At 45.3% G+C, this 25,478-nt stretch overlaps 1 protein-coding gene across 1 annotated transcript in view; it reads left to right on the top strand.

Annotated features, from left to right (window-relative positions):
• LOC115129496 (phospholipid-transporting ATPase ABCA1-like) overlaps nucleotides 1–25,478 on the top strand; it is a 45,715-nt gene that overhangs the window by 14,211 nt on the left and 6,026 nt on the right. The window contains exons 5-27 of the mRNA XM_029659904.2: nucleotides 7,298–7,419; nucleotides 8,312–8,509; nucleotides 11,597–11,686; nucleotides 14,980–15,223; nucleotides 15,333–15,472; nucleotides 15,615–15,731; nucleotides 17,419–17,613; nucleotides 18,098–18,303; nucleotides 18,488–18,664; nucleotides 18,792–19,014; nucleotides 19,249–19,470; nucleotides 19,708–19,912; nucleotides 20,073–20,186; nucleotides 20,373–20,547; nucleotides 20,677–20,808; nucleotides 20,946–21,223; nucleotides 22,326–22,622; nucleotides 22,749–22,999; nucleotides 23,258–23,823; nucleotides 23,982–24,266; nucleotides 24,423–24,561; nucleotides 24,692–24,936; nucleotides 25,083–25,260. Of these exons, the coding sequence (XP_029515764.1) occupies nucleotides 7,298–7,419; nucleotides 8,312–8,509; nucleotides 11,597–11,686; nucleotides 14,980–15,223; nucleotides 15,333–15,472; nucleotides 15,615–15,731; nucleotides 17,419–17,613; nucleotides 18,098–18,303; nucleotides 18,488–18,664; nucleotides 18,792–19,014; nucleotides 19,249–19,470; nucleotides 19,708–19,912; nucleotides 20,073–20,186; nucleotides 20,373–20,547; nucleotides 20,677–20,808; nucleotides 20,946–21,223; nucleotides 22,326–22,622; nucleotides 22,749–22,999; nucleotides 23,258–23,823; nucleotides 23,982–24,266; nucleotides 24,423–24,561; nucleotides 24,692–24,936; nucleotides 25,083–25,260 (4,799 nt within the window). The remainder of the gene's footprint in view (nucleotides 1–7,297; nucleotides 7,420–8,311; nucleotides 8,510–11,596; nucleotides 11,687–14,979; nucleotides 15,224–15,332; nucleotides 15,473–15,614; nucleotides 15,732–17,418; nucleotides 17,614–18,097; nucleotides 18,304–18,487; nucleotides 18,665–18,791; nucleotides 19,015–19,248; nucleotides 19,471–19,707; nucleotides 19,913–20,072; nucleotides 20,187–20,372; nucleotides 20,548–20,676; nucleotides 20,809–20,945; nucleotides 21,224–22,325; nucleotides 22,623–22,748; nucleotides 23,000–23,257; nucleotides 23,824–23,981; nucleotides 24,267–24,422; nucleotides 24,562–24,691; nucleotides 24,937–25,082; nucleotides 25,261–25,478) is intronic.

The raw sequence follows: 25,478 nt of genomic DNA, 5'->3' as shown, positions 1-25,478 counted from the left end.
AACACTCCTTCCGTGGCCTCCAACTGCTCTTAAACGCTAGTAAAACCAAATGCATGCTTTTCAACCGATCGCTGCCTGCACCCGCTTGCCCGACTAGCATCACCACACTGGATGGTTCCGACCTTGAATATGTGGACACCTATAAGTACCTAGGTGTCTGGCTAGACTGCAAACTCTCCTTCCAGACCCATATCAAACATCTCCAATCGAAAATCAAATCAAGAGTCGGCTTTCTATTCCGCAACAAAGCCTCCTTCACTCACGCTGCCAAGCTTACCCTAGTAAAACTGACTATCCTACCGATCCTCGAATACGGCGATGTCATCTACAAAATGGCTTCCAACACTCTACTCAGCAAACTGGATGCAGTCTATCACAGTGCCATCCGTTTTGTCACTAAAGCACCTTATACCACTCACCACTGCGACTTGTATGCTCTAGTCGGCTGGCCCTCGCTACATATTCGTCGCCAGACCCACTGGCCCCAGGTCATCTACAAGTCCAAGCTAGGTAAAGCTCCGCCTTATCTCAGTTCACTGGTCACGATGGCAACACCCATCCGTAGCACGCGCTCCAGCAGGTGTATCTCACTGATCATCCCTAAAGCCAACACCTCATTTGGCCGCCTTTTGTTCCAGTACTCTGCTGCCTGTGACTGGAACGAACTGCAAAAATCGCTGAAGTTGGAGACTTTTATCTCCCTCACCAACTTCAAACATCAGCTATCTGAGCAGCTAACCGATCGCTGCAGCTGTACATAGTCTATTGGTAAATAGCCCACCCATTTTCACCTACCTCATCCCCATACTGTTTTTATTTATTTACTTTTCTGCTCTTTTGCACACCAATATCTCTCTACCTGTACATGACCATCTGATCATTTATCACTCCAGTGTTAATCTGCAGAATTGTAATTATTCGCCTACCTCCTCATGCCTTTTGCACACATTGTATATAGACTCCCCCTTTTTTTCTACTGTGTTATTGACTTGTTAATTGTTTACTCCATGTGTAACTCTGTGTTGTCTGTTCACACTGCTATGCTTTATCTTGGCCAGGTCGCAGTTGCAAATGAGAACTTGTTCTCAACTAGCCTACCTGGTTAAATAAAGGTGAAATAAAAATAAATAAAAAAATAAAATAAAACACTAGCTTGCCTCTAGAAAAGTGTCATGTGCCCGAGCAGCTGAAAAATTCCTCACCGAAGTCCAAAAACGAACGAAAACATCGCAAAATGTCATCATAATATATGCATGATCATGAACTCGACCTAGGGCCACCAATGTTTTGTCAGACAGTCCTGTAAAAACCAAGCCCTTGGCTACAATGGCTTACCTCCAGAGAGGCTTTTCACAGGCATTCAACAGGAATTCACAGAAGCCTGTGAATGTCCCAATACAATAGACTGAAGGATTTGTCAGAGTAGATTAACTGAAAGGTGTCATGGGGGGGATGGGGGTGGACTGTGACCAGTGGAGGAACATTGATTCAATTGACCTATCGCAAAATTCTAAAGCATGTTCATGGTTTGTTGGATATTTTTTGCTAATTTGTAACTCCTTTTGACATTTGATTCTAATGATTTACAGGGGTGCATGTTTTAGACAGTTAAACAAGTCTGTCAGCTTTTGAAAAGGCCCCAGATTTTCAGAGACCTTATTTGACCTCCCACCCACTCACCTCGTATGTCTTCAAACGTCCATCCAGCCGGGGGGGGGTTAATGTTTCAGGAATCTGCCACCTCCTGGCCTTTTGTTCCCCCGACCCCCCACTGCCATCAGAACCCACTTCCAGCGTTTGTTCTTTGAAAGGGCCCAGGAGTTGAGGGAAGGAGCCAAGTAGAGAGGGGGGCCAGTATCCCTACACATTGATATAGTACTGGTACTGACCCTGTGAGCACAGACGTTGAAAATACGTTGGCATTTGGTCCGTCCGCACTGGCCTTGATTTCAATGTCCGTCCAGACCAAATCTGAACCCACCATGGACGTCTATATTTGGTTCAGTTTTGGTCCGGTCCGCACCGGACTTGATTTGGCCCCCAAAAAAGACTTGTATGATCGGTTCAGGTTTGGTCCAGACCGGCTTTGATTTGGCCCAAACATAGACATCTATGATTGGTTCAGATCGAATTTTGGACAGCATAGAACAGTTTAATATAGCAAAGAAAATTGGAGTATAGTACACTAGATTACAGTATAGTGGAGCACAGCATAGTAGAGTACAGTATAATGTTCTATATTGTATTTTACTGTACCCTACAGTACTCTACTGTACTTTACTCTACTAAAGTACTTTACTGTACGGCATAGCATTCTATTGCACTCTTCTGTGCTCTATGTACTGTGAAACATAGACTTCTATGATTGGTTCAGATTTAGTCCAGTCCGACCAAATTTGGGCTTGTTTGGGGTTGAGCTGATTAGAATAATACCCAGAATGCTTTGCAAGTGTTCATTTTAACATTTACATTTGGTAATTTAGCAGATGCTCTTATCCAGAGCCACTTACAGTCAGTGCATTCAGCTAAGGTAGATAACAACCACATATCACAGTCAAAGCAAGAAAAGAAAAACTTCTCTGTAACTGTTACTGAGAGTGTTAAGAGTTCTGTTGGTTGTAACTTCAAGCATAATCAATGCAAGTTTCAAACTTTTGAAAAAGCTAACGTGTGATGGCAAAAATAGGTGTTCCAAGCTGTAATATTGAATTGGCTCCATTTTCTTTTAATTGGAATAAGAATGTTTGAATGTGATATTATTTCTTAATGGATATAAGTGAATTGATGTACAGCTGTAGAAAGTTGTAAAAAAAAAATATTTCAACGTCTGGAAAATACGTATTTTCAACTTTTATTCAGAACCTTCTTTTAGATGTAATTTTGCTCGTAAACACCAGGTGTTCTTGTGTGTTTTTATTTTATCTGACCTAGTATTGAATCTGTGCTCTTTTTAAGATTATATTCTGGATTTTCAGTTTTTCTTACCTTTTATATTGAATACTGCATTTAAATGCTAGTAAAACTAAGTGAATGCTCTTCATCCGATTACTGCCCGCACCCGCCCGCCCGACTAGCATCACTACTCTAGACGGTTCTTACTTAGAATATATTAACAACTACAAATACCTAGGTGTCTGGTTAGACAGTAAACTCTCCTTCCAGACTCACATTAACCTCTTACCTCTACCTGGGACGCTTGCGTCCCAACTAGAGCTCTGGAAATGCAAATGTGCTACGCTAAATGCTAATAGTATTAGTTAAAACTCAAAAGTTCATTAAAATACACATGCAGGGTATCAAATTAAAGCTACACTCGTTGTGAATCCAGGCAACAAGTCAGATTTTTAAAATGCTTTTCGGCGACAGCATGAGAAGCTATTATCTGATAGCATGCACCAATACACTACAACAGAAAAGCACAGCAGGGGACGTAAACAAAATAATTAGCATTTCGGCGTTACACAAACCGCACAATAAAATAGAAAACAGTCATTACCTTTCACCATCTTCTTTGTTGGCACTCCTAGATGTCCCATAAACACTATTGGGTCTTTATTTCGATTAAATCGGGCCATATAAAGCCAAGATATCGTTATATGTAGACTGTGTGATAAACGAAAAAAACAGCGATTTCACAACGTAACGTCATTTTTTAAAATTCAAAAAGTAGACGATAAACTTTCACAAAACACTTCGAAATACGTTTGTAATGCTACTTTAGGTATTAGTAAACGTTAATAAGCGATAAAATTCATCCGTAGGCGATGTACATATCATTAGCTGTCGTCTTGGAAAAAATTTCAGGAGAGAGCTCTTCCGGAATGATCTGGGCGGAGACCGGAGGTACGTCGTGCCCCTCTTTCGGTTCAACCAAGAATCAAAGAGGATTAAATTCACAAGATACTCGACTACATGGGGATGCTGTGGGAGTTGAATGCTCGGTCTTATCTAATTCGGCTCACTGTTAACAATTGCTGGAAGTGGCGCAAGGATATTTATTTCCATTTTCTGTGATCAGGTTTTCCTGCGCTTTCCGATGTAACGCACGTTATGTAATAGCCACAGTCGTGATTTAACCAGTTTTAAAAACGTCCGAGGGTTTCCTATACACACATTCTAACCATATGAACGTACTATATTCCTGGCATGAGTAGCAGGGCGCTGAAATGTTGCGCGATTTTTAACAAAATGTTCAAAAAAGTAGAGGGTAGGAGCAACTAGTTAAGCATTTCCAATCCAAAATTAAATCTAGAATCGGCTTCTTATTTCGCAACAAAGCCTCCTTCACTCATGCTGCCAAACATACCCTGTAAAACTGACTATCCTACCGATCCTTGACTTCGGCGATGTCATTTACAAAATAGCCTCCAACACTCTACTCAGCAAACTGGATGAAGCCCCATATACTACCCACCACTACGACCTGTATGCTCTCGTTGGCTGGCCCTCACTACATATTAACATTTAACATTTAAGTCATTTAGCAGACGCTCTTATCCAGAGCGACTTACAAATTGGTGCGTTCACCTTAAGACATCCAGTGGAACAGCCACTTTACAATAGTGCATCTAAATCTTTAAGGGGGGGGGGGGGTGAGAAGGATTACTTTATCCTATCTTAGGTATTCCTGAAAGAGGTGGGGTTTCAGGTGTCTCCGGAAGGTGGTGATTGACTCCGCTGTCCTGGCGTCGTGAAGGAGTTTGTCCCACCATTGGGGGCCAGAGCAGCGAACAGTTTTGACTGGGCTGCGCGGGAACTGTACTTCCTCAGTGGTAGGGAGGCGAGCAGGCCAGAGGTGGATGAACGCAATGCCCTTGTTTGGGTGTAGGGCCTGATCAGAGCCTGGAGGTACTGAGGTGCCGTTCCCCTCACAGCTCCGTAGGCAAGCACCATGGTCTTGTAGCGGATGCGAGCTTCAACTGGAAGCCAGTGGAGAGAGCGGAGGAGCGGGGTGACGTGAGAGAACTTGGGAAGGTTGAACACCAGACGGGCTGCGGCGTTCTGGATGAGTTGTAGGGGTTTAATGGCACAGGCAGGGAGCCCAGCCAACAGCGAGTTGCAGTAATCCAGACGGGAGATGACAAGTGCCTGGATTAGGACCTGCGCTGCTTCCTGTGTGAGGCAGGGTCGTACTCTGCGGATGTTGTAGAGCATGAACCTACAAGAACGGGCCACCGCCTTGATGTTAGTTGAGAACGACAGGGTGTTGTCCAGGATCACGCCAAGGTTCTTAGCGCTCTGGGAGGAGGACACAATGGAGTTGTCAACCGTGATGGCGAGATCATGGAACGGGCAGTCCTTCCCGGGAGGAAGAGCAGCTCCGTCTTGCCGAGGTTCAGCTTGAGGTGGTGATCCGTCATCCACACTGATATGTCTGCCAGACATGCAGAGATGCGATTCACCACCTGGTCATCAGAAGGGGGAAAGGAGAAGATTAATTGTGTGTCGTCTGCATAGCAATGATAGGAGAGACCATGTGAGGTTATGACAGAGCCAAGTGACTTGGTGTATAGCGAGAATAGGAGAGGGCCTAGAACAGAGCCCTGGGGGACGCCAGTGGTGAGAGCGCGTGGTGAGGAGACAGATTCTCGCCACGCCACCTGGTAGGAGCGACCTGTCAGGTAGGACGCAATCCAAGCGTGGGCCGCGCCGGAGATGCCCAACTCGGAGAGGGTGGAGAGGAGGATCTGATGGTTCACAGTATCGAAGGCAGCCGATAGGTCTAGAAGGATGAGAGCAGAGGAGAGAGAGTTAGCTTTAGCAGTGCGGAGGGCCTCCGTGATACAGAGAAGAGCAGTCTCAGTTGAATGACTAGTCTTGAAACCTGACTGATTTGGATCAAGAAGGTCATTCTGAGAGAGATAGCGGGAGAGCTGGCCAAGGACGGCACGTTCAAGAGTTTTGGAGAGAAAAGAAAGAAGGGATACTGGTCTGTAGTTGTTGACATCGGAGGGATCGAGTGTAGGTTTTTTCAGAAGGGGTGCAACTCTCGCTCTCTTGAAGACAGAAGGGACGTAGCCAGCGGTCAGGGATGAGTTGATGAGCGAGGTGAGGTAAGGGAGAAGGTCTTTTGTCTCCGCAGCCCGTCTGGTGTTCAACCTTCCCAAGTTCTCTCACGTCACCCCGCTCCTCCGCTCTCTCCACTGGCTTCCAGTTGAAGCTCGCATCCGCTACAAGACCATGGTGCTTGCCTACGGAGCTGTGAGGGGAACGGCACCTCAGTACCTCCAGGCTCTGATCAGGCCCTACACCCAAACAAGGGCACTGCGTTCATCCACCTCTGGCCTGCTCGCCTCCCTACCACTGAGGAAGTACAGTTCCCGCGCAGCCCAGTCAAAACTGTTCGCTGCTCTGGCCCCCCAATGGTGGAACAAACTCCCTCACGACGCCAGGACAGCGGAGTCAATCACCATCTTCCGGAGACACCTGAAACCCCACCTCTTTCAGGAATACCTAGGATAGGATAAAGTAATCCTTCTCACCCCCTCCCCCCTTAAAAGATTTAGATGCACTATTGTAAAGTGGCTGTTCCACTGGATGTCTTAAGGTGAACGCACCAATTTGTAAGTCGCTCTGGATAAGAGCGTCTGCTAAATGACTTAAATGTAATGTAAATGTAAATGAATGAAATGTTAAAGGCACCTCATTGAAATGATCAACAGCAATCAGAAGATGTTACCAGGCAGCAAATGTGTGTATATTGCTATTTTACCTCTCATGGACCCCAGTCTACTTCAGCGTTGGCCGTTTTGCCTTGGACATGTACAGAATTGTCCTAGCCTGTGTTGTTGTCAGTATTTACATAGGGAAACTCTTCTCCGGCCTCTGAAAAGCTATTCATGAAGCTACCTTTATGGGGAAAGGGGGGTTAAGTATTCACCTGCTTTTGTTTGTGCCGCTGGAGCCACAGCGTAGTTGTTTGTTTAGATGTGTGTGTGGTCTGAGGAGGTATAACTTACTGTCCTGTAATTTGAACTCTAAAATACGAAAAGAACGCTTATCCAAATAATCCGGCAATCGTTTTGTAGGGTTGGTCACCTGAGTAACTAGCAACCAATCAGATGCAGCTCCATGACAATTGGGCAAACAAAAGTTTGAATGAGGTTGAAAGCTAATACACTACCCACAACTAAGGAAAATAGCATGATTTGGCAGAAGGGACATCCAAAACTTGCTAAATAGGCCTATTACAATAGATCATTCCATCCAAGCACACACACACACACACACATACCTAGTAATGTCGGGGAATAGGAGAGGGCTAGTTTGAACACGTTGTTGTGTTTGTTTCCCACAGGATTCAAGCTGAAGGATTTCCTCCACGACAATGAGACCCTGTCCACTTTCCTCCTGCGAAACGCCTCCTTCTCGGAACACGCCGTGCACCAGATCATTGAGGCCGACGTGAATTTGGAAAAGGTAAGAGGGGAAAAACGCCACCCTCCCAAAGTGCTATGAGGCAAAGGCCTATTACTGCGGTCAGTTCAGTCGATCATGAACAGTATTAGAAGCAGTGTAGTAGTTGCTGAACATTCCCAGTAGCGGATATAGAACAGGTCAGTAGCGTTTCTGGGTTAGATTTGATGGAGCACCTGTGAGTTAATTAAGTCTGTGGCCCTTTATTACAGGGACATAACCCTTTAGAGAGAGGGCAGAGAGAGGGTAGAGATGTCTACTGCGGTGTTTGAATGTGATGAAGCAGGGAGTACACCAAAGGGCTAGTACTGTAGCCTTCACCACTAGAGTTTTTACTGCAAGACATCATCTTCCACTGCCTTTGTTCTCTCCTCAAAAACATGAAGATATATTTGTTTTCTTTCACAGTTTTAGAAACTGCCATCTGGTTTTTCCTATCCTATTCTCTCCCCCCCACCCCCCCACCCTGCTGTAGGCCTATGTGGAAATAATCTCAACTAGGCCTTATTCTTCAGCTAAATGGATTACAACAATTTGATAGTGACAATGCCCTCACATTACACACACAATCCTGCAGCAACATGAAGCAATGGGAATCTAGATACAGTATGTAAACAATTCAGGTCCTAATATTGCTCCGTGGTATCCAACCCCGAGATAACAACATGCATGCAACTCCAAAGTCACACGGCCTTATCCCATGTGTGTTTCTCAATTCTGTTCTTTCAGTACCCCCAAGATTACGTGTTTCAAATGTTTGTTCGAACCCTGCACGAGCACATCTGCTTAGATGAATGAAAAACGTGCAACTTTGGAGGTTTGAGAAATACTGTTCTCTGCCTGTCTTTAGTCATTGCTCCATTACCCATCGACCCTTCTCCCCTTCCCTGTCCAGGTGCTGGTCAAAGGCTTCGGTGTCCACCTGAGGGACATGTGCAAAAGCAACGGCACCAGTGTGGAGGACTTTGTGACCATCACAGACAGCGAGGTGTCCAGTCTGGTCCAGGAGATCCTCTGCCGGTCCCCAGGCTCCTGGCTCAACCAAGCAGAAAGCCACTTCCTCAACAACCTGGACTTCCTCAAACCAATACGGGTAAGCACAAATGGGCTCTAGGCCTATTTCTTAATTCCATTCTTTTACTTTTTAGATGGTTGTGTATTTGTTAGATGTTACTGCACCGTTGGAGCTCGGAACACAAGCATTTTGCTGCACCCACAATAACATCTGCTAAATATGTGTATGCCACCAATACAATTTGATTTGAGGTAGAAGTTACCTCGAGACACTGATCTCAGACGGTCCCATTACAAACTTTACACACCACATAAGAGATGTTCCTCCTGTCAGAGGTTTTCCACATATTTTCTAGGTTATTGCCACCCAGGGCTCAAAGGTCGCTTAAGCTCCTAAATATTTTTCTGAGCAACGTGACATTTTAATATGGGAGCACCAGTGCGACTACAAATAAAATCACCCAGAATAATTGTAGTTATGATTACATTTTTCCCTTCCGCTGCCTCCGAGTCAAGCGCCATACTCCGCGGACACGTAGAGCAAATGAAGTGCACCTATTGGCCCACGGCTGGCCAATCGAGCGCACAGCAAAGTTAACACTGTGATATTTTTTAAAAATTAAACCATGACGACAGGGACTGTCAACAAATACAGCTAAGCTGTTTTTCTGAGTGAGTTCATGTTTACATTTGTATGTGGAATAGACACTGGCTGGGATGCGGTTTTAACAAATTAGCATTCAGGATTAGACCCACCTGTTGTATAATTACATGAAGAAGCCATAAAATGTGCTTCAGCCAACACTGTAGCTGCAATGAATATCAAAGTGTTTCAAAAGGCCTACACTATTAGTATTAGCGGCTTGTGTCTTTTTGAATATCAAGGAATATTTCACTTTCTCTTGTCATAAGAGTAACAACATGAATTTGTGGATGAGGCAGAAATAATGTGGTGAGAATCGAGTTTCACCATCAGCTTGAAGACCGTGTCCGCTTTTTGGTCACGGTCAGTCTCAGCAGAGCTGAAGGAAACTGAAACAGACCATCAGATGCAGGCCCCATTAGTCTAATAAAATGAAAATCATAATTTCAATGTTTGATCATTCAGCTGTGCCTCAGTCACAAGTAATACAACAACTGATCTATTACTGGTGTGACCATACCTTCATTTTTAAATGGTCTGAGAACAATAACGTTGGCAGGGCAATTCAAGCATAGCCAATATGCGATGATAATGTATTGGGCCTATAGTCTACTATAGCCTACTATAGCCTATAGCCTACAGCAGAGACCTGTTTCTAATAGGTTAATGTTGCATAGGCTTATGTTTTCTAAGTCATGCTAAAAACAAATCTGAGCAGTAGATCTCGACTTGCATTTTGACCCAGAAAAAGTGACCACTGCAATATAAAGGAATGAATGACTGATCTCTTGATGTTCGTGAAGAGACAATGCTACAGTTTTTCAACGTAGTCCTTCTCAATAGGTGCTTAATAGTAGTCCTTCTCAATAGTGCTTTTACAAAAGGTAGAAATATAATATTCCACAAATGACTTTGTCTTTTCAGTGACAGGTATTTGTTTCAAAATGTTTGCCTTTTAAACAACGTCTTTTCAGATTTAATAGTTTCAAGTGCTCCGCGTGTGCTTAAAAAGTAGCTAGAATTCATATGGGCCCAATATAGACTTGATCTCAATCAATGAAAAAAAAAAAGCTTTTATGATGCTTCTAAAATGTTATGTTGTGCTACCAATAAACATTTTTCATTTAGAACTCTGTTGCCACCTGGCCACAGGGTCGTATAGCCATGGGTTACGTTGACATTTGTCTGGAGTTAATTAACGTGGCTTTGGGCAGACCCTATTGATCAGAACTCTAGTTGTTTTATGGCCCCTTCTGAAAATCTGCTGCTTCTAGAGGAGCTGTGAAACCAACAGAGGCCACCCAGCAAGGCGGGGGCGGCCCAAATGAGTTGAACTGATTTTTATCAGCAAATCAGAAACGTTCTCTGAGAGGGAGGGGATTGCAAAAAAAACAAAAAATGTTAAAAATATCTATTAAGGGCGCCAGCCGAACTGAAGCATGCTGACACCTTTAGGGACTTTGGAAAGGGGACCTTACCCCTCCCTCGTAACTAGTTGATATAGTGACGAGGATCAATTCTCATCACAACAGAGACCCAACACAAAGCCCCCCTCCCATGGTTTTTCTCCACTGAAGACCAGAGCCAGGTGACCTAATTCACTGACGTGCACAGTGCCGAGAACCAAACAAAGCGTAGGGGCCCGGGGAAAAGCAGAGGCTCAGAAAGAAGGGGGTAAGCGTAGGTGGAGGCATGTTGTTGCCTGTCGACCCAACTCTGGAGATACGTTTGAAAACGAACTGCCGTCAAATAGAGAATTTGGCCTCAATCTTTAAACGTTAGTCATTCATGAGTATCACTTCTCTCTGAGTCATAGTTTATAAAGGCAACTTTTAATTCGACACCTTAGCACCAGTGCAAGGGAAATATATCATTAACATCCTTGCAATATGGTAATTTTGCCCAGAGAGTAGACCTTTGATTGAATTCCAATGGTCAGAAATTGCATGATCAAGGGCATCTTGCGCAGTGTTGACAGCTTGTGAACAAGGATCCAGGAAATCAGTCAGAGAAGTGTGATTTGTTATACATAAAAGTGCTTAGGATTGTATCACCTTGTCATTCAGATACAGTATGACTGTCCACAATGATAAACATGGAAGAGTCTAGGGCAAGGTGTTATTATGTGATCCCTGTCCTCATTTTGACATGCCACAGCGGTCAGTTTCCCTATTCATATGATAACAAACAGTGTGTTTTTGTCCTTATGGTTACTGTTTTTGTAGCCTTTAGGGAACAAGACATGGTAAACAAGGCGACAAGACATGCAAGATGCTATTAAATCAAAACAGTTCACAGGGTTTCCAAGAGCAGTTCAAAACGTTGCTGTTAAGTTTCTTGTTCCGATGGGAAAATGACTGCATACTGTATAACCCTTATTGAAGGGGTCTTCCTGTGAAAATATGTTAGGAAGCTGTGGTGTGGGACTGTGGGGGTGTTTTGTAACCAACATAATGTCGCTGTTCGTCTTTTCGACTGTATGTGTGTGTGAATTGACACTTCTTCACTCCTTCCCCCCTACAGAAAGATGTGAGGGCTGACCCTGAAGCTGTCCAGCAAGTGGCTGAGGCTACAGACAACCTTCTGGAGAGCCTGGGATCCCTGGCCATTGAGGTGGGCATCACTCTCATCACTACACTAAACACATTTCTGACAACTAGAAAGGTTTCTGCTGCTGCTGCCTCATTTCTTAGCAGGCTCTCTTATGCATTGAAAATGGTTATGGTCTTACATTTGGCCATTACGGTTACTGAGGTTAACCTCATCATTTAGAAGCATTATCAGTTGTTCGATGTGTCACCAGACGGAGACCCACAGAATAAGCCCCCTCGTAGCCAAGTGCATTTCCTGGTATTTTGTCCATGTTTTGTTTTGTGTCGACCATAATGAGCTCCCCTACCTTGGATCAGCAGCGAAGCAGGTTACTCTTGGCAGGGCCACAGACAGAACCGTAGATGTATAGGATGAAAACATCAATGGAGTTTCTTTATCCCATCATTACAAGATGGCCGCCAAGAGCCCCCCTCCCCGACCTCATTTCCCCTTACTGTACTTCTTGCATCTGGTCTTCTTTGAAGTTCCACAGCATAAGGAAGTAGAGGCTGGACTAAAACTGTATGTAGTGTTTATCTGCCCCCTTCAACTCCCTCCTGTTTGTTGCCTGATAACCTTCTGACCCAATTTGTTTGGATTTGTTTGGAATTGTCCCCTAGGGCGTTTGAGCCACAGCTAAATGTCGAGGACAACTGTTTACCAACATTCTAATGTGATGGTAATCACAGTTTTTCTCTTGTGAAAAGGTAAACAGAATGGGATGGAGGCACTACACCTATTTATATGAAGTCGAGTACTTGAAGGTCTGACACATTTATATGTTTCAGTTTGAACAGGAGAATTTCTCGATTCTGTGTTCTTGCTGTGTGCTCTCGCTATTTTCTTGCTTTGTCAGTTCCACTCTCCTCCACAGCGGTAGGAAAAAGGCCCTTGTAAGTGTCTTGGCAGTAACTGTATAGGTATCCAGTGTCTCTGAGTCCAGATAGAAAAGATCCTTTTTCCCTTGGGAGATAGATGACTGGGAACAGCTGAACAAAGAGGAAAGGCTTTCTAAACAAGTTAGTGGGCTGGTCAGCATTTACCCAAAGGAAAATTGACTCAAGTTGACTGATTTACACGACGAGGTGAATGCATGCCCCTATGACAACCACCAGGAGGTTTTAAGACTCGCTCGACCTTACCCAAGTATGTTGGCTGTGTTTTCTCAACCAATCAGTGCTCTGTTGAATACTTTGGGGCAATTCCACAGTAACAGAGTGATGCTAAGACTCAGATCTGTGTCGCTTTAAAATGTACGCCAAACAAAAGGCAATGATTGCAAAGTTAAACGAACCATACAACTCTATGCACAATGACGACTTTTAATCATTTCCACCGAAGATTTAGCTAAAACACATTTGCTTGAAGAACGGTGCAGATGCAAAGTTTGGTAAGAGAATGACGGCACAAACCGCCATTCTGTTACCAAACTTAGCATCTGCGCTGTTCTTCAAGTAAATGTGTTTTTGTCAAATGTTCAGTCTCAGCATCATTCTGTCATCGTGGAATTACCATTTACTTACAATAATTAAATTCAATCAATCAATAAGAATAACCCCTATAAGTATACATTGATTCTTATGTTTGCAAACCAATACAGATGCAGGATCTTATTCTGAGACAGTTTGCTTCAGCAGGAACATAATCCTGCAGCTACAGGAAATGTAAATTATTACGTGGATTATAATGACTGAACATTTTAGTAGGGGCTGATACATTTTTCGTGAGGGCAAATCAAGTGTAAATTACAAACTATATACGCCTTTTTAAAAACTAAAATACAGTACAATTTAGCATTTCCTGCTGTGCATGAACATTCTCAGCAACAAAAGAGTGATCAAATTAAGACCCTACATCTGTATGTTGCAGCTGCATACACATGTCATAAGCTATGTATGCATATTTATGTAGTGTTTATGAAGGCTCTTAACTAAACTAAAGTATGGTGTACAGTCTTTAGGGCAATTACACTTAAGAGTTTCTAAAACAACCCCAGCACTCTGTAGACACACACTTTGTTGTTCTTTGTTCCCTGCTAAGCCCAACAATGTATCTGAAGATGTCAAGAAACTCTGAGCCACTAAATATGACTTGTCCTGGTTTGGCACATTACCCTGGGGTTATGTTGGGGTATGGCCCCTCCTACCTTAACCAACCCCCCACAGATACCTCTAGAGGGGTCCAGAGCTGCTGTCATTTGGTTATGACTGTTTGTGTGAGAGTTCAGTGTGTACAGCTGTTTCCCCCGCATCTCTCGCGTGTGTGTGTGTGTGTGTGTGTGTGTGTGTGTGTGTGTGTGTGTGTGTGTGTGTGTGTGTGTGTGTGTGTGTGTGTGTGTACACACACACACACACACACACACACACACACACACACAAAATTCCCGGTGTGTTGCCCGGGCTAAATTGGAAGCATGTGACTGCCTTCTTGCTGATGTGGCCGGGCCGAGTCAGAGGAGGGAAGGGGAGGGGACGGAAGGGCCTGACTGGCATGTATGTAACCACATTGTCAACTAGACTCTGGGAGAGTCACCAGTCGGTCACACCTCTCTCCTCCTCTGCCTCAGTGATGAATGACCGAGAGTCATCTTTCCCTCAAGCACTTACTGGGTTCTCTTAATCCTGACTTTCCTTGTTTCCTAATGCTGGGTGAGGATACCCGTGTTAGAGAGAGAGAAAAATAAGGATAGAAATAGAGAGTGAGAGAGAAGAGGGCAAACGTAGAATGGCAAATCTGCCACAAAAGATTCTAGCTTTTCTGTGTAGACATAAGAGTGTACATTTGTTAGTACTGTATTGTGTTAATGTTGTTACAAGGTGTTGAGCGTTACGGGGAATTAGGACAGTTAGCACACAAGCTTTTCAGGCTTCTTGTGAGATCTGTTGTTGTGTTTTCAATGCTCCTAGTCTGCTCAGAGTCTCTCCCTTTGTATAATCCGGTATCAAAATCAAATTGTGACCAGAAACACAAGTTGTTGTAAAATGCTGGTAAGCCGAACTAAGAAACAAGGTTGCCAATAGCATAATAGATCAATAAAGCATTAATAGACGAGGGGGGGTGATTTATGATGGTTTTTGCATGGCTGTGTTGAGGTCATAGGTAGAAGGCGAAGCCTAAAGTATCCATCTGTCCACATACAGGAAGTAATTCCATCACGTTGACAAGTTGCTTCATAACAATATGTATCCATGTCAACAAGCTGGTCTCGAATCACAATGAACTGCTCGAAATCCAGGCCACAGTCCCACCTGCATCCTACAAGATGACTCCCTGACCCCATTTGCTAACATCACAACCCCTTGTGTCCAAATTAGCTGGCCAGCATGAAGAGTTGGAGCGACCTGCGTAACGAGATCATCTTCCTCACGGAGAACGCCACGTCCTCCCCCAGCCACATGTACCAGGCCGTGTCGCGCATCGTCTGCGGCCACCCCGAGGGCGGCGGACTAAAGATCAAGTCCCTCAACTGGTACGAGGACAGCAACTACAAGGCCCTGTTCGGCAACCACAACACAACCGACGGGGAGGAACCTATCTCTGCCTACGACAACGCATCCAGTAAGCAACTTCTTCTTCGTGGTTACCTGATTGTCCAAAACTGTTTTGAGGATTGTTGTGACATCCTGGTCTAGACTGGACGTCATTGTTCCTTCTGTGACCCCTGCAGCTCCATACTGCAACGCGATGATGAGGAACATGGAGTCCAGCCCCGTATCCAGGATGATCTGGCAGGCCCTGAAGCCTCTGCTCATGGGCAAGATCCTGTACACCCCTGCCACTCCCGCCACACAGAAGATCATCCACGAGGTGGGTATCAGTACAATTATACAACTTAGCTACAGCATATTCCTGCACTTCATCCGGAGTTCATTCCGGCGTTAAGTGGTAGTTTTGCTTTAGCTTGTCTTAAGCGGAACACTAACTGCCCCACTCCCGCCCTCTTCCGCAGGTGAACAGAACGTTCCAGGAGCTGGGGGTCCTCAGAGAGCTGGGGGGCATGTGGGAGGAGGTGAGGCCCAAGGTCTGGAGCTTCATGGAGAGTAGCGAACAGATGGACCTAGTAAGGGTATGTCTGACTTATCTGTTGTCTCTACTACAGCCAACATCACACTTACACTGAGTGTACAAAACATTAGGGACACCTGCTCTTTCCATGACATAGACTGACCAGGTGAATCCAGGTGAAAGCTATGATCCCTTACTGATGTCACTTGTTAAATCCACTTCAATCAGTGTAGATGAAGGGGAGGAGACGGGTCAAATAAGGATTTTTAAGCCTTGAGACAATTGAAACATGGATTGTGTATGTGCCATTCAGAGGGTGAATAGGCATGACCAGGGGTGTCAAACTCATTCCATGGAGGGCCTAGTGTTAATAAGACCTAGACAACCAGGTGAGGGGAGTTTTTTAAAACTAACTAATGACCTTAATCCATCAATCAAGTACAAAGAAGGAGCGAAAAACCCCAGACAAATTGAGGCTGTTCTGAGGGCAAAGGGGGGGGGTTTCCTAATGTTTGGTATACTCAAGGACCGAGCACACCCCCATTCTCATCGACGGGGCTGTAGTGGAGCAGGTTGAGAGCTTCAAGTTTCTTGGTGTCCACATCACCAACAAACTAACATGTTCCAAGCACAACAAGACAGTTGTCAAGAGGGCACGACAAAACCTATTCCCCCTCAGGAGACTGAAAAGATTTGGCATAGGGCCAAGCTTCCTGCCATACAGGACCTCTATACCAGGCGGTGTCTGAGGAATGTCCTAAAAATTGTCAAAGACTCCAGCCACCCTAGTCATAGACTGTTCGCTCTGCTACCGCACAGCAAGCAGTACCGGAGCGCCAAGTCTAGGTCCAAGAGACTTCTAAACAGCTTCTACCCCCAAGCCATAAGACTCCTGAACATCTAATCAAATGGCTACCGAGACTAATTGCATTACCCCTACCCAATTTACACTGCTGCTACTTTCTGTTATTATTTATGCATAGTCACTTTAATAACTCTACCTACATGTACATATTACCTCAATTACCTCAACTAACCGGTGCCCCCGCACATTGTACCGGTTCACCATGCTCAAAGGGATATTCAATGTCTGCTTTTTTTTTTTTTTACCCAGTTACCAATAGGCCCTTTGCGAGGCATTGATAAACCTCCCTGGTCTTTGTGGTCGAATCTGTGTTTGAAATTCACTGCTCGACTGAGGAACCTTACAGATAATTGTATGTGTGGGGTACAGAGATGAGGCAGTCATTTAAAAATCATGTTAAACAGAATAATTGCACACAAAGTGAGACCATGCAATTTATTATGGGATTTGTTTGGTACATTTTTACTCCTGAACTTATTTAGGTTTGCCATAACAATGGGGTTGAATACTTATTGACTCAAGAAAGTACAGATTTTCACATTTGCCAGTGACACAACATCTCAATGTAATATATTTTAAATTCAGGTGTAACATGTGGAAAAAGTCAAGGGGTGTGAATACTTTTTGAAGGCACTCTTGTACCCTTGTAGGGCACCTTTGAAATTATTTTGGAATGGCATCAGTACATAGCAACTCAGAGACACACCCAGGACATGACACAGTAACATAGCAAAACAAGAAAAGACATGATTATAAAGTAACGTGGTGGTAAGCAGCCCTTTCAGATGGTCAACACTGGCATCTTGTGGAGGGATGCGGGACGGTGCCACAAAGTCCTCAGCTACTCACGGCTACTTTCCTGCTCTTCCTCCCTCTCTCCCAGACCCTACTGAAGAACAATGGCACCGCCAGGTTCTTCACCTCCCAACTGGCGGGCACAGAGTGGACCGTGGAGGATGTCTCCAACTTCCTGACCAAACATTCAGAGGACACACGTCCCCACGGCACCGCCTTCACCTGGAGGGAAGTCTTCAACGAGACGGACCAGGCCATCATGAGCATTTCCCGCTTCATGGAGGTCAGTGTCTCACTTTCTTTGCCTGTATGTCTGTCTGTTTGTCTCCCCGTCTTTGTCTGTATCTTCTTCGTCTGTCTGTATCTCTTAGTCACTTTCTCAGTCCCAGAATTGTTTTCCCCCTTTCTAGTGATATCACTATTCAGCACGTTCTGCAATACATACTTTTGCATCAAGCGAAACTGGACCAGAGCTTTGGTTCTGAAGGTTTTCATTCCAGTCATAGCCCTCTCTGAGGAAACAGTAGTCAGTGGCAGCCATTTTACTTTGTCCCAACCTCTTCCTCTGTATAAAGGGAAATTACAGATAAAAACACAGTTGGACCAGTTAGCTATGAACTTGATGAACTCTCCATTTAAAGCCTCCCCATCTCTCCTCTCAGCATGTGAATGGATCTGCTTCAATGGAAAACATCACACTCAGTAGTCCTGGCCAAGACCAGATGAGGATAGGCCTTTAATGGATGTTTTTGTTTGTTTGTTTACAGTGTGTAAACCTGGATAAGATGGAGCCTGTGGCCAATGAGGAAAGGATGGTCAACAAATCCATGGCACTGCTGGACGATAGGAAGTTCTGGGCGGGGATCGTGTTTCCCGACATTGAGGCCAACAGCTCTGAACTGCCGGCCATTGTCAACTACAAGATTCGCATGGACATTGATAATGTGGAGCGCACCAACAAGATCAAAGACGGGTAATGTTGATTCAAAGCTTCCCAATCTACCTACTACATGTATTGGACAGTGTTTTATGGCTGTACCGTTGGGTCCATTTTGAACATTCACTTTGTTTGTTGTGGACTTTCAACATTTTTTTTGTTTGTTTTGTTGGTAAAATAAGATTTTGATGTGAACATTGCTTTTGCACTCTCTTTACAGATATTGGGACCCCGGTCCTCGTGCCGACCCCTTTGAGGACCTGCGCTACATCTGGGGCGGCTTCTCTTACCTCCAGGACATCATCGAACACAGCATCATCACGGTAGTGACTGGCGCCAAGGAGAAGACGGGAGTCTACATTCAACAGATGCCCTACCCCTGCTACGTGGACGACATGTGAGTCACACCGAGCAGGATTTGACCTTATTCGCTGCCTTAAGACCTGGAATCGGTCTTGAGCGGCAGCATACCACAAGCTTAACTGCAAGGCTTCAAAATGGCTTCCATTTCCTCCTTTGACCAGCTTCCTGCGGGTGATGAGTCGCTCCATGCCCCTCTTCATGACCCTGGCCTGGATGTACTCTGTGGCCATCATCATCAAGAGCGTGGTTTACGAGAAGGAGGCGAGGCTCAAGGAGACCATGAGGATCATGGGATTGGACAACGGCATCCTGTGGTTCAGCTGGTTCATCAGCAGCCTCATCCCCCTGCTCATCTCCGCCAGTCTGCTGGTGGTGCTGCTCAAGGTGCTGCGTACCAGGGTTCAGCATGAAGACAATGTTTTGTATTGTTTTGTATTGCGCTATTTCACTGATGTCCGTACCGCAATGTTTCAGTGATAATGGCTTTCATCGATATTTCATGTTGACGTGAGCCTTGACTCGATCAGACAGCGAATTTTCTCTCGCGATAATTGTACCACGCTCGTCCCAACTATGAACTAACCATTGAGCATCCTCTTCTCGCTCTCCTACTATCAGATGGGGAACCTGCTGCCCTACAGTGACCCCAGTGTCATCTTCCTGTTCCTGGGTTCCTTCGCCGTGGTAACCATCATGCAGTGCTTCCTCATCAGCACCATGTTTGCCCGTGCCAACCTGGCGGCGGCCTGCGGGGGTATCATCTATTTCACCCTCTACCTGCCCTACGTCCTCTGTGTGGCCTGGCAGGACTACGTGGGCTTTGGGGCAAAAATAGTCGCTGTGAGTCATGCTTTTTTAGCTAGTCGAGTTTTTGAGTTGGTACTGGTCCACGTGACATTTTATGAGAGGAGCCGCTGTCATTAAGAAGTACAGTGTCACTACAAGTAGGGAAGCTTTTCTTCTTCTTTTGACACATCACTGACTTTTTGGGCTTCAGGCTCAGCATCTTATTGGCATTGGTGTTGCATGTGATGTTAAACCCCTCTCTCTCCTCTCTCTCTCTCTCTCCCTCTACAGAGCCTGCTGTCCCCGGTGGCCTTTGGCTTTGGCTGTGAGTACTTTGCCCTGTTCGAAGAGCAGGGCATCGGCATCCAATGGAACAACCTGTTCAAAAGCCCCATGGAGGAGGACGACTTCAGCCTGACCACCGCCATCATCATGATGTACTTTGACTCCTTCCTCTACATGGTGATGACCTGGTACATCGAGTCCGTCTTCCCCGGTAGGTGTCCGTGAACTGAACGGTTCCACTATAATGGATCCGTTTGGGTCCCATTTTGATGGGCTTTTGTTTGAGGCCATTTCCATTTGTATTGTTTTGTGTTGCATTGTTTTGTTGTCAGCGTTGTCTAAATGTATGTGTTTATTGTGGTCTCCTTCAGGTCAATATGGTATTCCCAGGCCCTGGTACTTCCTCTTCACCAAGTCCTACTGGTTTGGAGAAGGAGACAACAGGAAGACTGACTTCAGTCAGAACAAGAGAAGGAACTGTGAAGGTAAAACCCCAGATTTAATGCTGATGCAGAGCAACGAAGTATCCACAAGGTGGCGATATAGATCCGGCAAAAAATGTGGTGCAGTTGTGAGAGCGAATTCATTTGAGTAGTTGTGTGTGTTTTCAAGGAAAGGAAAATGGGATGGTCAATGTACCCCATTCGATGGACATTGTGTTGTATCTCCAGCTGTCTGTATAGAAGAAGAGCCAGCCCACCTGAAACCTGGCGTCTTCATAGAGAACCTAGTCAAGGTGTACCCGCACGGGAAGAAGCTGGCTGTGGACGGGCTGACTCTGGGCTTCTACGAGGGACAGATCACCTCTTTCTTGGGCCACAACGGAGCAGGGAAAACCACGACCATGTAAGTGCAATAACGCACAAGTAGTTTAATCTGTGAACAAAAGCCCATACACTCGTATAATTGAGTTGAATGTTAAGTTGATACAATTGTAATGGAGTAATCTAATATTTGCACCTTTGTCTGATCCAGGTCGATTCTAACGGGACTGTTTCCCCCTACCTCTGGCACTGCTTACATCATGGGCAAAGACATCCGATCGGAGCTGAGCGCTATTCGACAGAGTCTGGGCGTTTGTCCACAGCACAACGTTCTCTTCAGCATGTAAGTGTTCCCAGTCCATCATATTAACCACCAGTTGTTACAGAAAGTTCATTCTAAATGACCAAAAGCATTGAAGTAAATAGTCACATTGTTTTCTTATGAGTAGTTGTTGTGTGGTTGTTTTGGGCTTTGACCAGGCTGACCGTCGAGGAGCACATCTGGTTTTACGCTCGTCTGAAGGGTCTATCTGAGGAACAGGTGAAGTCTGAGATCGAACAGATCCTGATAGACACTGGCCTGCTGCACAAACGCACTTCCAAGACCAGCACACTGTCCGGAGGGATGCAGAGGAAGCTCTCTGTGGCTCTGGCCTTCGTCGGGGGGTCAAAGGTTGTGATTCTGGACGAGCCCACCGCTGGGGTCGACCCCTACGCCCGTCGGGGCATCTGGGATCTCTTGCTCCATTATCGTCAAGGTTACCACTAAATCCTTACCTATTTTTAGCATCTATGCTTAACTTCTTGACGCTACCCATCCCTTAAGCGGGATAATTGTCATCAGCAACTGCTGAATAGCATAGCACAGTTTAGCCTTTTGTTAATCCACCTGTCGTCTCAGATTTTGAAATTATGCTTTACAGCGAAAGCAATCCAAGCGTTTGTAAGTTTATCGATAGCATAACAAAACATTTTGTACACTAAGCATTAAGTAGCTAGGTCACGAAAATCAGAAAAGCAATCAAATGAATCGTTTACCTTTGATGATCTTCGGATGTTTTCACTCACGAGACTCCCAGTTACACAACAAATGTTCCTTTTGTTCCATAAAGCTTATTTTTATATCCAAATACCTCCGTTTGTTTGTCGCGTTATGTTCAGAAATCCACAGGAAAGAGAGGTCATGACAACGCAGATGAAAATTCCAAATAATATCCATAATGTCCACAGAAACATGTCAAACGTTTTTTATAATCAATCCTCAGGTTGTTTTTAAAATATATATTCGATAATATATCAACCGTGAGTGTAGGTTTTTCAATGGGACCGGGAGAAACAATAGCCGCTTTACTCTGTTGCGCAAAACTCACTCTGAGAGCCCTCACCTATCCACTTACGCAATGTGATCTTTCTCGCTCATTTTTCAAAATAAAAGCCTGCAACTATGTCTAAAGACTGTTGACACCTTAGGGAAGCCATAGAAAAAAAGGAATCTGGTTGATATCCCTTTAAATGGAGGACAGGCATGCATAGGAACAGAGAGGTTTCAAAATAAGAGGCACTTCCTGATTGGATTTTCCTCAGGTTTTCGCCTGCAATATCAGTTCTGTTGTACTCACAGACAATATTTTTACAGTTTTGGAAACTTTAGAGTGTTTTCTATCCTAATCTGACAATTATATGCATATTCTAGTTTCTGGGGCTGAGAAACAGGCAGTTTCAAATGGGTACGTTTTTTAGCCAAAAACGAAAATACTGCCCCCTACACGCAAAAGGTTAAGAAACGTCTGAAGAAATGAAACCATTTAGCTGTTAGGGGAGTTCTGTGTGGTAACTGACTGTTTCCCTCCTCCTCTCTAGGTCGTACCATCATCCTCTCCACCCACCACATGGATGAGGCTGACATATTGGGCGACCGCATCGCCATAATCTCCCATGGCAAGCTTTGCTGCGTGGGCTCCTCCCTCTTCCTGAAGAACCAGCTAGGTACAGGCTACTATCTGACCCTGGTCAAGAAGGGCCCAGAACCTTCCCTCAGCTCCTTCCACAACTCCTCCAGCACCGTCTCCTTCACTAAGAAGGAGGAAGATTGTCCCTCTGAGAGCAGCTCTGACGCAGGCCTTGGCAGCGAACACGAGAGCGAAGCGGCCACCATCGGTAAGCATTTGACACATCGTCGCCATAATCCTATGGCAAAGAAAACAAGCCATTGCAATACAGCATGGTATGTTGTCATATGAATGACCTTTTGTTTATGACACTCAACCTTTGTGCAACCCATAGAAACTGCCCCGGCTGCATCCATCTGTGAAAGTGCCTTCGTGGCCCCCGACGTCTCCCTGATCTCCAGCCTGATCTTCAAGCATGTCCCAGCCGCCCGCATGGTGGAAGACCTTGGCCACGAGCTCACTTACATACTGCCCTATGGCGCAGCCAAGGACGGAGCCTTCGTGGAGCTCTTCAAGGACATGGACGACCGTCTCCCCGACCTAGGCATCTCCAGCTACGGCATCTCCGACACCACCCTGGAAGAGGTACTGGAATTGATTGTTGAATAGATCGTGTGTTGGATTTACATAGTGTGCTTTTCCTGAAAGGGCGTAACATTTTAGAAGTAGACAAAAATAAATGACGCCCACAACCAATACATGTTTTACCCACAACATAGTTTTCAAAGTAGCCCAATATGTCAGGAAAATCGAGAACATGGCAACCCTGGCTGTGAGCCTATGGGGTATAGTGTGTTTGATTCCTTTTTTAAATATATATATATATATATCTTGTCCTTGTAGATTTTCCTGAAAGTGGCAGAGGACAATGGAGTTGACACTGAACTCCCCTCTGACGGTACCCTCCCCATGCCCAGACGTCGCATACATCATGCTTTTGGTGGAGGAAATGCCTTTGGTGGAGACCACCAGAGCTGTCTTAGACCCCAGATAGATGACGACAACAATGAACATAACGACTCGGACGCATACCCAGAATCCAGAGAGACAGACTTCCTGAACGGCTCGGACGGTAAAGGCTCCTACCAGGTGAAAGGCTGGAGTCTGACGAGGCAGCAGTTTGTCGCCTTGATATGGAAGAGGTTCCTGTATGCTCAACGCTCCAGAAAAGGTTTCTTTGCTCAGATTGTGCTCCCTGCTGTGTTTGTTTGCGTCGCCCTGGTCTTCAGTCTAATCGTCCCGCCCTTTGGAAAATACCCCAGTCTGGAGCTGCAGCCGTGGATGTACGAAGAACAGTCCCTCTTCATCAGTGATGACGCCCCTGAAGATGCCAACACACAGCGGTTATTAAGTGCCCTCACCGAAGGCCCTGGGTTTGGAACGCGTTGCATGGAAGGACAGCCTATAACGTGAGTCTCAATGTCAGGGTTTCATAAAAGAGCTATTTGTTAGTTTCCATTCGCACCATTTCTCCTGTCTTTAAGGAAATAAATATGACGAATAGGGACATATTTCCAATGTTGTTTTGGGGATAAGGACTCTCAATCTCTCTCTCCCTCTCTCTCAGTGACACTCACTGTACGATGGGCGACGAGGACTGGACCATACCAGAGGTTCCGGAGAGCCTTCTGGAACTGTTCCGCACGGGCAACTGGACCATGGAGAAGCCGTCCCCCACATGCGCCTGCAGCTGTGACGGCCGCAAAAAAATGCTCCCTGAGTGTCCTACTGGAGCCGGAGGACTGCCACCACCCCAGATGAAGATCAGCGAGACAGACACCCTGCAAAACCTGACTGGCAGAAACATCTCTGACTACCTAGTAAAGACCTATGCAGAGATCATCGGGAAAAGGTAGAACTTTCCTGTATTTCATGTCTTTTATCTCTCTTATAACAGTGTTATGACATAGCACGCACAATAGCAATATGAGTTGTACGAGTCTTTTTGTATACCTGTCCAGCCTAAATTTGACGTTCACTAATAATGCTTCATTTGATTTTTCCACAGTTTGAACAACAAGATCTTTGTGAATGAATTTAGGTACGGCGGCTTCTCATTGGGCGCCAGGAGCACTCAGGTCCTCCCCCCAGCTGGCGAGGTTGATGACGCTATCGCTCGAGTGAGAAAGATTTTCGAGTTGGAGAAGGTTAGACTTCCATTCATTCATTCATTCATTCATTCATTCATTCCCACATTCATAGAACCTCTGTTTCTGCCACTTAACACAACATCACTGCCACCAATCTAAACCAATCTAAACCATTCTTTATCTTCAGGGTGCTGCCGCAGACCGATTCCTGGAGAGCTTGTCTAGCTTCATCAATGGTCTGGACACCAAGAACAATGTCAAGATTTGGTTCAACAACAAGGGGTGGCACAGCATGGGAGCCTTTCTCAATGTGATGAACAACGGCATCCTGCGCGCCAACCTGCCCCCTGGCCAGGACCCCAGCAAGTTTGGCATTCGCACCTTCAACCACCCGCTCAATCTCACCAAGGAGCAGCTGTCCCAGGTGGCACTGTAAGTACCCACGCCATGGGCATCTTGGAACAATGACATCACCTAGTTAATGTAAATGACCTAGTAGAATGTGGAGTTTGAAAAAGTGTGCCTAACACAATATACTCACCTTTCTGTGTCCACCGACCACCTAACCCCCTCCGTAGGATGACCACCTCAGTGGACGTGCTGGTGTCCATCTGCGTGATCTTCGCCATGTCCTTCGTCCCAGCCAGCTTCGTAGTCTTCCTCATCCAGGAGAGAGTGAGCAAGGCCAAGCACATGCAGTTCATCAGCGGCGTGCAGCCCCTGCTCTACTGGACGGCCAACTTCATCTGGGATATGGTGAGAAAGCAGTGTTAACCTTTCTATGAGCTTACAATATAAATGACAACGCGAAAGGTACTGTTTACTTGAATTTTAGTCATGTCAGCACGGTGTAATAGCAGTTGACATACTTTGTGTTTTTCTTCCTCTCCCTCAGTCCACTCAAACGTTTCTTCTTTATTTGAGGCGGCAGGTAGCCTAGTGGTTAGAGCGTTGGGCCAGTAACCTAAAAGTTG

Source organism: Oncorhynchus nerka, linkage group LG5 (assembly GCF_034236695.1).
Source record: "Oncorhynchus nerka isolate Pitt River linkage group LG5, Oner_Uvic_2.0, whole genome shotgun sequence".
Classification (NCBI taxonomy): Eukaryota; Metazoa; Chordata; class Actinopteri; order Salmoniformes; family Salmonidae; genus Oncorhynchus; species Oncorhynchus nerka.
The sequence above is the reverse complement of the archived record's forward strand: the minus strand, read 5'-3'. Positions and strand labels throughout refer to the sequence as shown.